This window comes from Athene noctua, chromosome 5, assembly GCF_965140245.1.
Source record: "Athene noctua chromosome 5, bAthNoc1.hap1.1, whole genome shotgun sequence".
NCBI classification, from domain to species: Eukaryota; Metazoa; Chordata; class Aves; order Strigiformes; family Strigidae; genus Athene; species Athene noctua.
In genome coordinates this window covers 59,540,582-59,554,231 of record NC_134041.1, presented here as the reverse complement: position 1 = coordinate 59,554,231, position 13,650 = coordinate 59,540,582, and the positions used below count along the sequence as shown (strand labels likewise).

Here is a 13,650-nt window from a genome sequence, read left to right as displayed (position 1 = left end):
GTAATGGTTATTCTAGTTTGGCTATTCTTTTTATCCTCTCTCTCTCTTTTTTTTTTTTTAATTTATTTTTTGTATAGGGGAAGGGAGAGAGGTTTGTTTTCTGTTGTCAGATCTCTACAAATGTGTGAATCATGTTTGGCATTCCTGAAGATTGTCAAAATGAAGCAGATAAACATTTTCAAGTATTTTTTCCAATTCATGTTTTAAGAAAAAGGAGTCACTGCATTCATCCAGCTTGATGCATTGCAAGATACTATGTGAATCTAGGAATGCTTAATACCTAAATAACCTTCTTGCCTTCTAAGTAAACAAATACCCTCAAAAATGTTCTTGTATGCTGGATGTGTGGTCTGGAAAAGCTGAACAGTAATTCTTGTTCAGTCTTTGCATAATATTCCTTTGAATATCTTGATCTAGAAAGGTAAATCAGTTGCATTGTTTTCAGGATGCAATTGTGTCTTGAGATGGCTCTTAAATAGGAACTTGCAGTAAAACGGATTTTATAACTCTGTAACATTTTGATCTTGCTTTTTAAGAACAAAAACCAGCCAACTAGTCCACCCTCAGCTGGTAAATGGTGTTTTTTTCAAAAACAAACAAAAAAAAGTGATTAGCATCACAAATGTTCCGTTTTATGAGTGTGGTCCTGGGAATTAGAGCATAATCTTATTAGGGCCGTTCCTGACAACCTTGCAGTGAGCCACGTAGGTGAGATAGGTGACAGACATGATGATGGAGGAAAAGCAGCAGGAAGCCTTTTCTAGGAGGGTATCTTTTCACAGAACCTAGGTTCTGTACATCCTGTGTTTTGTTTTGTGTTTCTTGTATCTTTCTGTCTGGAAGCAAGGAGGGAGGAGATGAGACATACAGGAAAACAATGCTTGCACAGAGGCAAATAATGAGAGGAAGCCTGAAGGAAGCAAGTTCACAGAAGAGCTTGTTGAAGGAAGAGAAGGTTAGCTAGTGCGTATTAAAGGTGTCTATTACAGAATTGTATCTGTAGAATATTTAGAAGGACACTGGAGAGTTGTCTTCTACCACTTTGAGCTGCAAAATCTGATGTTAACCCACCTTTATCAAAACATGCCCTCTCTGACATGTAAACCAGGATCAGTTTTGTCTCTCCTAGCAGTAGTACATGGGTGAGGAAGAGCAGGAGTCTAGGAAGAGAGCGATCACTGCAAGGCGCTGCTGACAGGTTCCCCGGTCCCCAGGCTCTGGAGTGTGAGCGGGTTCTGAGCAAGTTGGAACAACACCTGGAGTGGGAGGGAAGAGGGAGCTGACTGACCACAAAAGCTGGAAAACTCTCAGGTCATTCAAGGTGGAGCTGGATTTAAGACCTTACAGTGTGGATAGTGAATGGGTTTGAGTTTAAGGCCACGCTTAGCTATTGGTGAGGATCTGCCTGAGGCTTTACAGACCCAGCTTTGAAGTGTGCAGGGGAGTGTGGTAGTCTTGTTCTAGTCTGGTTTACCAAGTGTTAGTGAGATCAGATCCAATCTAGGTAAAATAGTTTAACCTGTCCAAAAAGAGGAAAGGTGCATGTAACCCCTGTGGCATTTTCAGAAGGTTATTGTAAGTTCTTGTGTGTTTCTTTCATCTTAAATTAAGTTCACAGAAAATGGGTAGTGTCTTTTGGTTTCCCTTTATCCACAAAGTGAGTGATGGGATGAACCTGGGGTGCTTTTTTGATACTTTTAACAATAATGTTAAAAACTTAAATTATCTTAGAAAGCTTGATAGCATAGTGGCAAACTAATTTCTCCAGTCAAACTATAATTGTGATGGGAGGCAATGTAAAGGCATAAATTAAAAAGGTCAAAGTTGTAATGAGGAACATGTCTTATTTTTAGCATTTTATCCAAAGAATTGGGAGATTTTTTACTTAGGAAATCACTGTGCTGTAATTGGTATCAATGCGATGAATACCAGTCCTTTGAGTGACCAATTATTATGAAAGGGTATCAGGAAACTTGGATTTGTATCAGAGATTAGCTATGGCTGTATTCATAGAAAGGAAGTATATTGCAATCTTCAACAAACCAGCTGGATGCCTACTGGCGATTTAAAACAAAGAACTCTGATTCCATTGATGGTAATAGCAGTGGTCTCATTGGTTTCAGTAGAAACAGGAGGTTCTTACTTCTGATATGAAATACAGAATCTATTATGTTTAAGAGTATTTTAAGTGGTTTTTTGTATTTGCTTCTCTCCGTCTTTTTTTTTGTTGTTCTATAATTATTTTCAAAGGCCATCTTTGTATTTGCAGTAAAATGCTCTAGGTTGTCATCTTACATTTGGAAGCTGTGACATTTTGTGCTTAATGCAAAGCAAAATCTCAGGGATAGAAAAAGCTGAATAAGGCTTTCTTCATCAATGCGCAGTCACCAGCTAATAGCAATATGGTAAACCTTTCCTGTTGTGGAAGCATCATTAGCGAGCTTTGCTTGCAGCAAAATTATTATTGGTGCTCAAAATTATATACAATGTTTTCAATGAGAAATGATGGTTTTAATTCCTTTCTTTGTTGCCTGATGGCTACCCTATACCCATATTTCACTCAGTACATATATATATATTTTTTAAATCCAAAGATACTGCCTGAATGGAAAATGGAGAGTATTGCCAAGATTTTGGTATGACCGGCAACCTGACTGAGATCATAGCTACATAGGGCCGTCACTCACACTAACTGGATGGCTGGAAATTCCAGAAAAATGGCCATCGGATATGTGCAAGTGTTTGATCTGTGAAAATGATCAGTATGTGCACAGTAAATTCATTCTACTTTAATTTATTGGACCCATAAAGATCAGGTATGTTAGTGGCATTTTTAGTAGGTCTAATGCATCCTGACTTACCCTGTGCATCTGATTCATCAGCCTACAAATGAGAGGCTGAACGGATCGGGCATATGGAACAGTGGGTATGCGTTACACAAATCAAAAAACATTCCTGCAGCTTTCCTTTTGAGGCAGGGTGGTGTACTGCAGGCATTCTGTTGGGAGTTTGGGAGAGCCTGGAGAAGGGTGTGGTATCTAGGTCTTTCCAGTGGGTCCTCAAGCTCAGCTAGAGTCTCAGATCTGCATGATGTATGGAATTCATTGCATTGTGTGTTATGGGTGGTGAAAGCACTTAAAATGCTAGAAGTATCTGAAATAGGGAATAGTATTGATGCTATTCGGGATTCAGAAAATCATAAGCAGGGTTTAATTAGCATGTGCTGGGTTTCTGGCCACTCTGACAGGAGAGAAATAGAAATGAACTTCAGATATATTGTCTGGGGTATAACATACGCACTAGTGTTCAGGCGTATTGCTGCAGAGAGGTGATTTCCTAGTGATGCTGCCTGTTTTCATGTTTGCAAAACAGCTGTAGGAGATCCAGACCACGGTGGGTCCCTTTCACCATCACTTGGAAGTGAGGTCTGTGAAGGTCTGTTCCCGGTCAGACCTTCTCTTCTGTAGGCATGACTCTTAAGTACTGCAAAATGTGTCTGTAAAGGTCCATGTTGGAGTTTCTGATGGCAGACTTATGGCTTGATGCCTTATCTCTTTTTATTTTGTGTGTGGTTTGGGTTTTTTTAAGTTTTTTCTTTTTCATATGATAAACTGGTGACATGGGACAGTCAGAAATTTCCCCCCTTCCCTGACCTGACTGCATTTTTGTGCTTTATGCCATTGAGCAGCATATACCACTTTCTGAATTCCTGCTTTTGCTTGTATTAAACTTGTACCTAGAGACAGTGTGTGCCTGCAAAAACTTTCACTTACCTGTTACCTGGGTTGTGGGGAACCTTCTGATAGCAGAGAATCCATTGCAATGCCATGCTGCTTCGCTGTTGAAATGAACGGTTTCCCTGTTTCATGAAGCAGAAAATTTTGCTGATACCTGGTGTAGCTGTACTATATATAATTAAATATTGAATACAAGCTGCATTTGATAGAAAAGAGAAGATTTTGTGTAGCTGCTGAAAAAAATTTTTGTTTTAGTACCACCTTAGCGACTTGTGGGTGCAGGGTTTAGCAGTCATCTTTCTTAAAGCAGGTTTAAGCCTGCTGTCTTAAAACTGATTATCTGGGACTGTAGTTGTCCATGTCTGATACTTTCAGTGGTTCACAAAAACTTATTTATCCAGTCCTGAAAAGGAATGCATGGCAGGGGCTCCCAAATATTGAGAATAGCTGAAGATACCAGCTGCCGTTAACTGATCTAATTAAATAAGGAACTTGTCCTGCTCTCTAGATCTATTGTAAAAACAGATTCAGCTGAACATGCCATCAGTGATGTTCACAGTGCTTCAGCTAAGTTCTTATAAATGCTCTGGACTTTGCTTTTACTCTGTATTCTGTGACACTTAAAGGTTAATCCTTCATTGCATTTTGTCATCAGCTTTGTTGCGTTTTGTTGAAACCTGGAATGTGGCTGATCATTTATGGAAAAACAGAAAAAGCTAAACTGATTAGCTGTTGCAGGAAGCCACAGAAAATAAACCCTTGCATGTGTTTAGATGAAAAGAAAGAATACTTTAAATTAAATCTGCTCAACCAGCAATTGCAACTAATATGATAATGGACATGATTCATTATTAATACAGTATCTGCTGATCCCTTAATTTCACCAATTCTGTAATTGTTTGGGGATTTGCAAATCAGATAGGACCTTTTGAATGTTCTAAAAAAAAATGCTGAAAATGAGTTGTCTTTATTTTCCCTTTGTCTTCTGGTCACCTTTAAAATGCACAAGGTGTTCTTTGGCAGTTGCTGAGGTTAGGACTAAAGTCAGACATTGTAACGATGTGGTCACGTTCATTCTACACACAGTTAAATTATCCAAACATACACAGTCATATTTCAGGTAAATGTTCATATTATTCTTTCATAAATAAATTAAAGAATTTGTATTCAAGAAGTTTGCATCATATTTAGAAAGTGTTCGTTTTAAATATTGGTGTTTGAAGACTTTAATTTGGATTCTAAATCAGATTCTTCCATTTATTTTGGTGTGTGAATTGTCAAGGATTAAATGTTTATTTAACACATGCTGTTTAGCTATATTTTTTTTCATGGTATGTAGTTTGACACAGAGATCCTTAGTAAACATGGGAGATAAAGCTGGAACTTGAGCTATGTGGGACACTACTTGATGGTGTTTTTTCATTACAGAAGCATTAATAAGTCATCCTGCTTTTAAGAACTGATCTGAATACCATGATACTATCCAGGACATCTTTTTAAATTGTTAAGAAGAGGAATTTACTCAAAGCCTAGGCATCTTTTTTGTTGTTGTTGTATGACGGCAAATCAGGTTCGTTGCAATACTTTTTCCATTCTCTGGCTTGGAACAGATGCTCTTTTTTTTTTCTTTTTTTTTTTTTTTTTCCTTTTTTCTTTCAGATCAACCAATCACAGTTCTTTAGAAATAAGAAATTTTAAATATCCTGGAATATCCATGCATTTACTGCTCTTCAGAACACAGTTGTAAAAATAGTGACACATGTGTGTTTTTTCCCCAAGCAAACACTAACTCCACAAAGTATTAAAGCTCCCACAGAGACACGTCTATTTTAAGACCTTTCAGTTTATATAGGGTAGATAGTATAATATTACAAATTTCTTAATTTCATTTGCTTTTAACAACTGTTTCACTACTTGTTAGAAAAACTCTTGGCATTAAATCCAGGGTGACTGGTTTGCAAGCCATTTTCTGTAAATGCCAACTGCTCTGATAAAGTTTTTTAAGTTCCCCGTGTTCTGGACTGCGCTTAGTCATTTATTAGCTCTGCAAACTCTCCGATAGTGTCAGGGCCTGCTTTACAGCTGAACTAGAATATAACAATTGTGGCTGCCCCAAGGGTTGCACTTCATTAGTTAGTAGTCTCATGAAATGGGTTGCAATGTAATGCAACTGTTGCTTGTGCCAACATGACAGCAACTCTACAAAATCACTGTAACGGTACATTTTGGTTAAAATTTTAGTTTGCTACTTTAGAGGTTGCAGCATTGCCTTCCATGACTTTCCTCTCTTGATCCAACAAAAGTCTAGGCTGGTGGCATTTAGGAATCATTGCAGAATTATTTTGTTTAGCTGGGTATTTGCAGGAGCAGCCGTGAATACAGTGCAGAATGCTTGTGGACTTGGAAGGAATTTTTTTCGTCTGGTCAAAAGATATTGATAGATCACCAAGAGTTTAACGTTCCTGCAGAGTTGAACAGTTGATGAGAATTAGAATTTAGCTCTTCCACAAATCCAGCCTTTATGCATAAGTTTTCAAGGGCACTCTGAAAGTGAAATGGACAATTTACTTTAAAGTTTTTCAACGAAAATATCTAAGTCTGTTTTCTGTTTTAAGCAGTATATTTTTATGGGTGGCTCAGACAGATCTCTGATCTCTGCTTAACATTTTTTGTTAGCAAATATTTTTATACTTGTGGATACAGTGAGTGTCCTTGTATATATTTTATACTTCTTGATTATCACAAGTTAATTGAATAAATTGAATAAATTCTTGATAGACTGCCACCCAAGTTAGCACGGTTTCGTTGGATATGAATATTGCACTGGTTATTTAATCACTGCTCTCTGAGAGACAAAAAATGTTTATGCTGTCACACAGGATTTTTTGAGTTGCATGTAGAGCTATAACTCAAGGTACATCCAGGCTCATAAATGAAGACAGACTGGAAAACAGATTGCTGAAACATGAGTGCTGAAACAGGTAACGAAAAGAATTAGTAACAAAGAGAAACACTGAAAACACATAGATAGGGATTTGATGTCTACGTTTTTGTGCTTCAAAGCCTGCATCCTAAGTGGGGGAAATGTACTGGTTTCCAAAGATGTTAAGTCAGTATTGCCATGTCCTGGTCTGCTCAGGAAGCATTGGTTCAGATCCAGTCAGGAACAACAGCAGGGTGCAAGGAACATATTTTGTTACTAATTCTTTATTTTTTTTCCCTGTGCAGAAATATTGTTCTTTCATTTTATGGAAAATGCCATGTTGATGGTACAAAAATTAATCTGTTTTGAAAAGAGGAAGAAATTGTACAAAGGAGTCTGATAACAGCATCTGAGGCTGATAACAGCATCTGATCCAAATATATCTTAATAAGCCGAGCAGATTCTGTGCTTGTTCACATTCGGCCTGTGGCTTTTTGTACTTTGCCACAAGAGAAGTAACGTAACATATTCTTGAAGAACTTGTATAGGAAATGTGAATATTCTGCTTCTCCAAATGCTTCTGAAGATCAGGCTGAACATGTGTATTACAACTTAAACACAGACAGATGTTGTTACAGGAGTAATATTAAAATTTGGAGGAAGATTATTTTCCTTTCGGCAGATTATCTAATAGTCACCTACTGCAGAGTTTTTGCATCTTCCCTGGGAAGCAACACATATTTGATTACCAGGAGCAATAGGATTCTTCTTTAAGTAGTTCTAAGGTCTGTTCTTGGAGAGCAACTTGTGTGTCACCTTAGAATAATGCTCTGACTTGTCAGTCATGTCTAGGAATTGTGTGCTAGGCATAAATATGCATTTTATTGTGTGATGCATCCAAGTAGGTGATAAAAATGTGTTGAAATGTATTATTTAATATTGAGTGTGGTTATTTAGAGACATATTAAATAATTCTGCTTAACATCTTATTAGTTTGTATTCGACAGAAGATAATTCAGTAAACTCAAGAATGAAATTTGGAGTCTGGGGTATGAGCATGGACAGTGTGTGGTACCTTTTCTACATTCCGTTTTGATAAACAATTGCGGTCTTCATAAGAAAATATATTATATATTAATCCATCAGAGTCATCAGTGCTTAATTATTTTAACAAGTCATTTCCTTTTCAATCATCAACAGGGTAAATACAAGAAGGAAAAATACAAATAGTGCATTACAGTATTTGTCACACATTTGGTATGTTCCTTTAAATGAAATTTCACTATTGTATGCAGGGTAGAAATATTTATTTGATGATTTGTTAATAAAACTTTTCTTTTTCCCAGCTGGATTCTGTTCTGCAGTAATATTAACAGCTGCAAGATGTTTCAGTGCAGAGTGTATTGAAGAATAAAAACAGAGACAGTATTGGGAAAGTTTCAGAATAAAGGTTCATGATGGAGTAATCGCAACTTACTGCATTGTCAAATTGATATTATCTCCTCTTTTTCTCTTAAAATGAGTCTTTTTTGATCTCACAACTTGTGTTTTGTTTCTGCATTCATACATTTCAATCTTAAGCTATTAATGTGAGTGTATAGTGTTCAAGCTGCTTGTATTAACTATGACTTATGAATATATTTAGGAAGACTTTTAAAATTATACATGGTAACGTAGTAGACAAAAGAATGGAAGTTAGTCATGAAGGTCAGACAAGCATTTTAAAACCAAAATTGCAGTTGTTGTGTTGCATGTTGTAAGGGAAAAAAATATATTTTACGCGGTGGCTGTGGAATTTGCTTTCTTTTTTAGCAGATTTGTTACAAAAGGGAAATAGAACAGCAGTATGCAAAAACTGCTTACTGACACTGAAGAACTTTTGTTTCCTTTCAGATGCAGTTTCCACATCTACTTACTCATCACCAGCCAAAAGTTTGGGAGACCCTGGAATAACTCCACTGTCTCCATCGCATATTGTGGTAAGAAATGTGCTCTTAATATAGATTGTGTATTGACATTGTTTTCTCCTGCTTGTGTAGTGGGTCATAATTTCTTTAGAAAGTTGTCGTTTCCTCATGTAGTGATCCCTTTTATGTTATCCATAGTCTTCAGTGAAATGTTGGTTGCACTGGGGTTGGTGATAGAGCTCTCATTCATTTCATCCTCACTGATCTGTCCCTGTCTTTATCGTTGATTTGTTTAGGCAGCCCCTGAAAAGTCTCCTTCTGTTCAGAGAAAAAAAAAAAAAAAAAAAAAAAAAGAGACTTGACAGTAAAATCCAAATTCCCAGAGAAAAGAATCTCCTCCAACACAGAAAGAGAACCTCAAAATAGAACTGTTTTTGTTTCTTAAGGAAAAAATCTACTTCTGTAAGCATTTAGAAGCAAGCAAATGTCCCATAAAGGTATTGTGTTTTAATTTCATACATCATGCTCATTTTGTTGATAAACTCCCATTAAAACTAAGTCCCATCTGTTTTTAAGATCACCTGCATCATCTGTAAGACAGTATATGCACAGTGTATTTCTTGATTTTTGCAAGGGATCATGTTCAGAACACATTGCTGCCCTTGTCAGATTTCTTCCTTACCTTTCTTAATCAAGTTCAGAGTTGTGCAACATCCCTTTTCAGGATTTCCAGAGTGTTCTCTCATAAATTTTTGCTTTTATTCCCTTCTTTCTCCATATACTCTAGAACTTCCCACTTTTACTTCTGTCATACTGATGAATTTATATCCTCTTTCAGTTAGATTTGCTCCTTAAACTCTACGAGGAAGACATATAAATAATATACTGCCCTAGTTGAAAAGATTGATTAGGAGAATCCAAACAAGTCTTTCATTATTTGAGACAAAATTACTCTTGTTTCTCCATTTTTAAGTAGCAGGCTTATGGGATGATCTTGGAAGATGTAGAGGTACAATAGAAAGGTGCTGGAAGTAGCAGGCGTGGAGATAACACGGATAGTGTGAGGAAGATGGTGTAACACTGCTCATAAAGTGAGGACATTTGGCAGTTCCTCTGTGAAAGATGATAACAATTGCTTCAAAATGTTATTGAGAGGAGAGGCTGAGCAGCAGTGGTGGAGGATTCAGACATACCCAGTACAGTAATAGGTCAACAGGTCCGTTCCATGTTGATTTTGGCAAAATGATGGTGTATACACCAAAAGACAGGTGTATTACCCTCCTTTGCTCTCTACCTGCCTGTAGCACGTAGCCCTTTCGCCAGTGTTTTCGGCTTGTTCTCTTCCTGTGTTGCCAAGCTGTCGGTATTTTAACCACCATCAGCATGGCAAGAGCAGTTCCTTGCTGTTCATTACTTATTCCCCCGTTATGTAGGATTTGTGTTAGGCAAAGCATACTGGGAAGTGGTACAATTCCTTGTTTATTCATCTCATGCTTTATATCATGTTGTTATGATTTGGGCCAGAATGCTTCCCCCCTCTTCTAGTTAATGTTCCCACATTGCCCTTGGCTGTGCTTTTTAGGGATTGCAGGATTACAGGTAAAAGGCAGGGAGAAGTATTCAAATTTACTATAAGGAGCTGAACAGCTCTCCACATTCTAGCACAGACAGGAGGAAAGAATGCATATAGTGCTTACAAAATAAGTGTTATTTATGTTCTTTATAAATAAATAATTAGAATGGGATATAAAGCTTATTTCTGTGTTTCAGGCTGTTCTGTCTCTACTAGTTTTGAATGGTAGTAGTACCTCATGTTCAAGGTTATGGCACAGTTAACTCCTAAAACCATCAAATAAGTCCCAAATACGCCACACTGATGGATATAAACATATTCTTCAGGTGGTCAATTTAAGGAAAAAAAAAAAAAAACAACCAAACAACACACAGTCCCAACACCAATGACCTGGTGTTTTGCTGTAAGTTTTAATGATATAGGATAATAGCTATTAAAAAAATTAGTATGAAGGAAACTTTTGATTCAGAAGGTTATCTGTAAAAGGCTTCAGCAAATCTGTTGAGTTGAAATATCTTGAATTTCTACTTCATTGGAACGTATTGCTTTCTGGTATCAACTTTTGTCACAAATGCAGCTTTGGGGAAATCCTTATTTCCACTGAAGAGCTATGTGTGTCTCAGAGAGCAGAAATACTGAAGGGTAAGACAGGTTGCAGTTATTCTAATCAGTGACTCAGTGTCTGTTTTGCTTCTGCTATTTAACAGAAGGACTCTGATGCAGATGATGCTGTAGAACAGTTATTTCTTGTTGTTGTGGCTATTGATTTTGGCACAACATCCAGTGGCTACGCCTACAGCTTCACCAAGGAACCAGAATGTATTCATGTAATGAGGTAAGGGCTGCAATGCAGCATTTAGTTTTTGATCATGGTAACGTGGATTGTCTGCAGTGGCTACAGATATTTTCTGCAGGAGCCTGAAGGGTCTAGATTTGTCTCGTATTGCCACAGTGTACATCCTTCTCATGGTTATAGATTTTTGTTGAATCTTACTGTATTCTGATTTGCTTTAATAATCAATGTGAACATGCTAAGTTTATAAGATGACATAAGTAAAAGGAGGGATCGGTGAGTATTTAGAGTTGTTCAGGGAGCAGTGGTAATTACTAGGTTAGGATGCCCTTATTTCAGGGATTGAGAGGAACTACACATTTGTTAAGGGTCATGGAATTTCCCAGGAGCTGCCTGTCCCCTGGAATCATGCTTTTATACAGCTGTGTGTACAATGCTTAGTTACTTGCACCCAGAAACTGGTAATTCATTTGGATGATTTAATCTTTTCAACATTAAATTTGACTCATATCTCTGATAATTAATCAGTGATACTGGGAGATTAGCAGTCAAAAGGCATGAATGTGAAAATTAAGGTTTGATGTGAAATCTGTTCTTTATTGTATGTATGTGAGAAACTGTTATGTAGGGTTTTTTATTTTTCTTATATCTTGGTTAAATCAACACAATATAAATCTAATGCCATCACAAATGCAAAAACTATTATGGCAGGTATCCGAAAGGGTTTCCCTACAAACCATTTTTATAGTGTTTTATAGTATTTTTTAAAAGTTTTTTTATAACTAAACCTCTATACTATTCTTATTAAATTATCTTTAAAATTACTGTATTGTAACAAGGCCAAAATATAGATAATTTCAGGCATAAACAAGGTATGCATGAAAAGCTCAGTCACAGAAGTTCTGCTAAACAAAGCTGCCGTTAAAGCAGTTAGGTAGTGTAGTTTGCAGCACTAATACTGAGAACAAAAGGGCAAAAAGACTAACTTGCTGTAGTCCAGCGTGATATACTGCAATTTTTCTAAGCAAGGATGCTCGCTGAATGCAGCTCTCTAAATCTCAGCAGACAGTATTGATTGTGCACTTAGCCTGCATAGTTGGTTTATATACGGTTGCAAAGTATTTCAGAGATCTAGTTCAACTGAATGAGTTGAAATAATGTCTAACGGGAGCTAAGTTTTGGAATGGTATTATGCCATCCAGTTGCAAAGATACCTACCGTTTTCAGTGTGGACAAGTAATGCTTCAAGGCCTTATATTCATCTCATCCATCTATTGTTCTCGGAACAGCACAGGAAGCTGTGTGAGGCTAGAAGTCAAAGGACGGGCATGAGTTGCTGTCTCAGACAGGTTACAGGGTTGTCAAGTCAGAACCCATGTTTATCAATTCCTGTCCTCTTTGACAGCAAGTAATTAAATTAATGAGGGAAGATATGTCTGAATCTGTACCTGAGCAAGCCTAAATCCTATATACTGTGTTAATCCTACAATCTCTGTGGAGATTTTACTATGTGAAATCACTGCTTTCACTAGGGATATCCTTTAAGTGATTTGAACGCAAAATTTTACCTTAGGACCTGGTTTTGCCATTGGGTTCACACTATACTGCCGCAAATTGCAGACTAGATTCTCCTTCCAGGGTACCAGGATTCCTGCTGTAGGATGTTGTAACATAGGTGCTGTGTGGCCAGCTGAGTATATTCCAAATCTTAATTGACATTTTACTACTTATGTTTTAAAACACCATATTTCCTTCTTTATGCAATAATGGTAGCATGATTGTAATTTCAGAACTATGTAGATATTTTACGAGATACTGATGTAAAAAGACATGCAGTAAATCAATGTATTTCCAAGCAGAAGGGAAGAACGTATTTGGGGAGGAAGTGTGTTCAGATTTCCAACAGGTGTTTCAAACAACGCAAAATATTTTAATAGAAGAATTATCTTTTTATAAATCACATATTTCTGGCAGGGAAGGATTTGGGGGAAGATATAGTTGAAACTGACTTATGACATGATGTATATAGTATTTTTATATATATATCAATACTCATTAAATTCAATTAAAAGAATGCTATATGTATCAAAATAAAGCTTCAGTAGTTCAGAAGGTATGAAGGGGTTCAAATTTTGTATATAATGAGGCTTACATGTAAGATAATTTACAAATATTTTAGCAGAGTAAATGTAACTTCCCGCTCTCACTTGAGAATGTTTACATTAAAATAAAGCACACCAGTGATGCATGGTCCTCTTTGCTTCCTAACATTTTTTCCACCTTCCCTCCTTAGTGTTGATCCTTTCCAGACATTTAGATTTCTGACTGCCTTTTAACAAAGCTGCTTTTCTGTAAATGTCTCAGTGAAGGGTAAGATGGGTTTATTTAGCGGGTCCTGTTTTGGAGGAGAGTGAACACACAGGGCTTTAGTACCAAGTTGGGAGTGTAGTGTCAGCAAAGTTGTGATTCTAGTTGTGTATTTAGTAGACAGTCATGTTTTTGCCTCTGTGTGTTTATTTATTGTGATGCCCAGTACTAAAAAAAAAAAGAATTTATAAGCATTGACCTAACAAAGTTCTTTAAGCAAATACCCAGCTTTATGAGTAGCATCACTCATGTGAGTAGACTGAAGCATGTGTTTGGAGTTGAGCGTGTGTTTCTAGATGGTAGATGAATGACTTCACTTTGATTGCATAGTGTTAGTTACTGTTTTACCC

At 36.9% G+C, this 13,650-nt stretch overlaps 1 protein-coding gene across 3 annotated transcripts in view; it reads left to right on the top strand.

Annotated features, from left to right (window-relative positions):
- The window catches only part of HSPA12A (heat shock protein family A (Hsp70) member 12A), an 84,010-nt gene that overhangs the window by 30,400 nt on the left and 39,960 nt on the right, over positions 1-13,650 (top strand). For 2 of the 3 annotated variants that reach the window (XM_074907814.1, XM_074907815.1), the window contains exons 2-3: positions 8,554-8,639; positions 10,848-10,975. In XM_074907814.1, the coding sequence (XP_074763915.1) occupies positions 8,554-8,639; positions 10,848-10,975 (214 nt within the window). Of the gene's footprint in view, positions 1-6,702; positions 6,719-8,553; positions 8,640-10,847; positions 10,976-13,650 lie in introns of those variants that run through there. The other variant, XM_074907816.1, reaches the window with a different exon arrangement.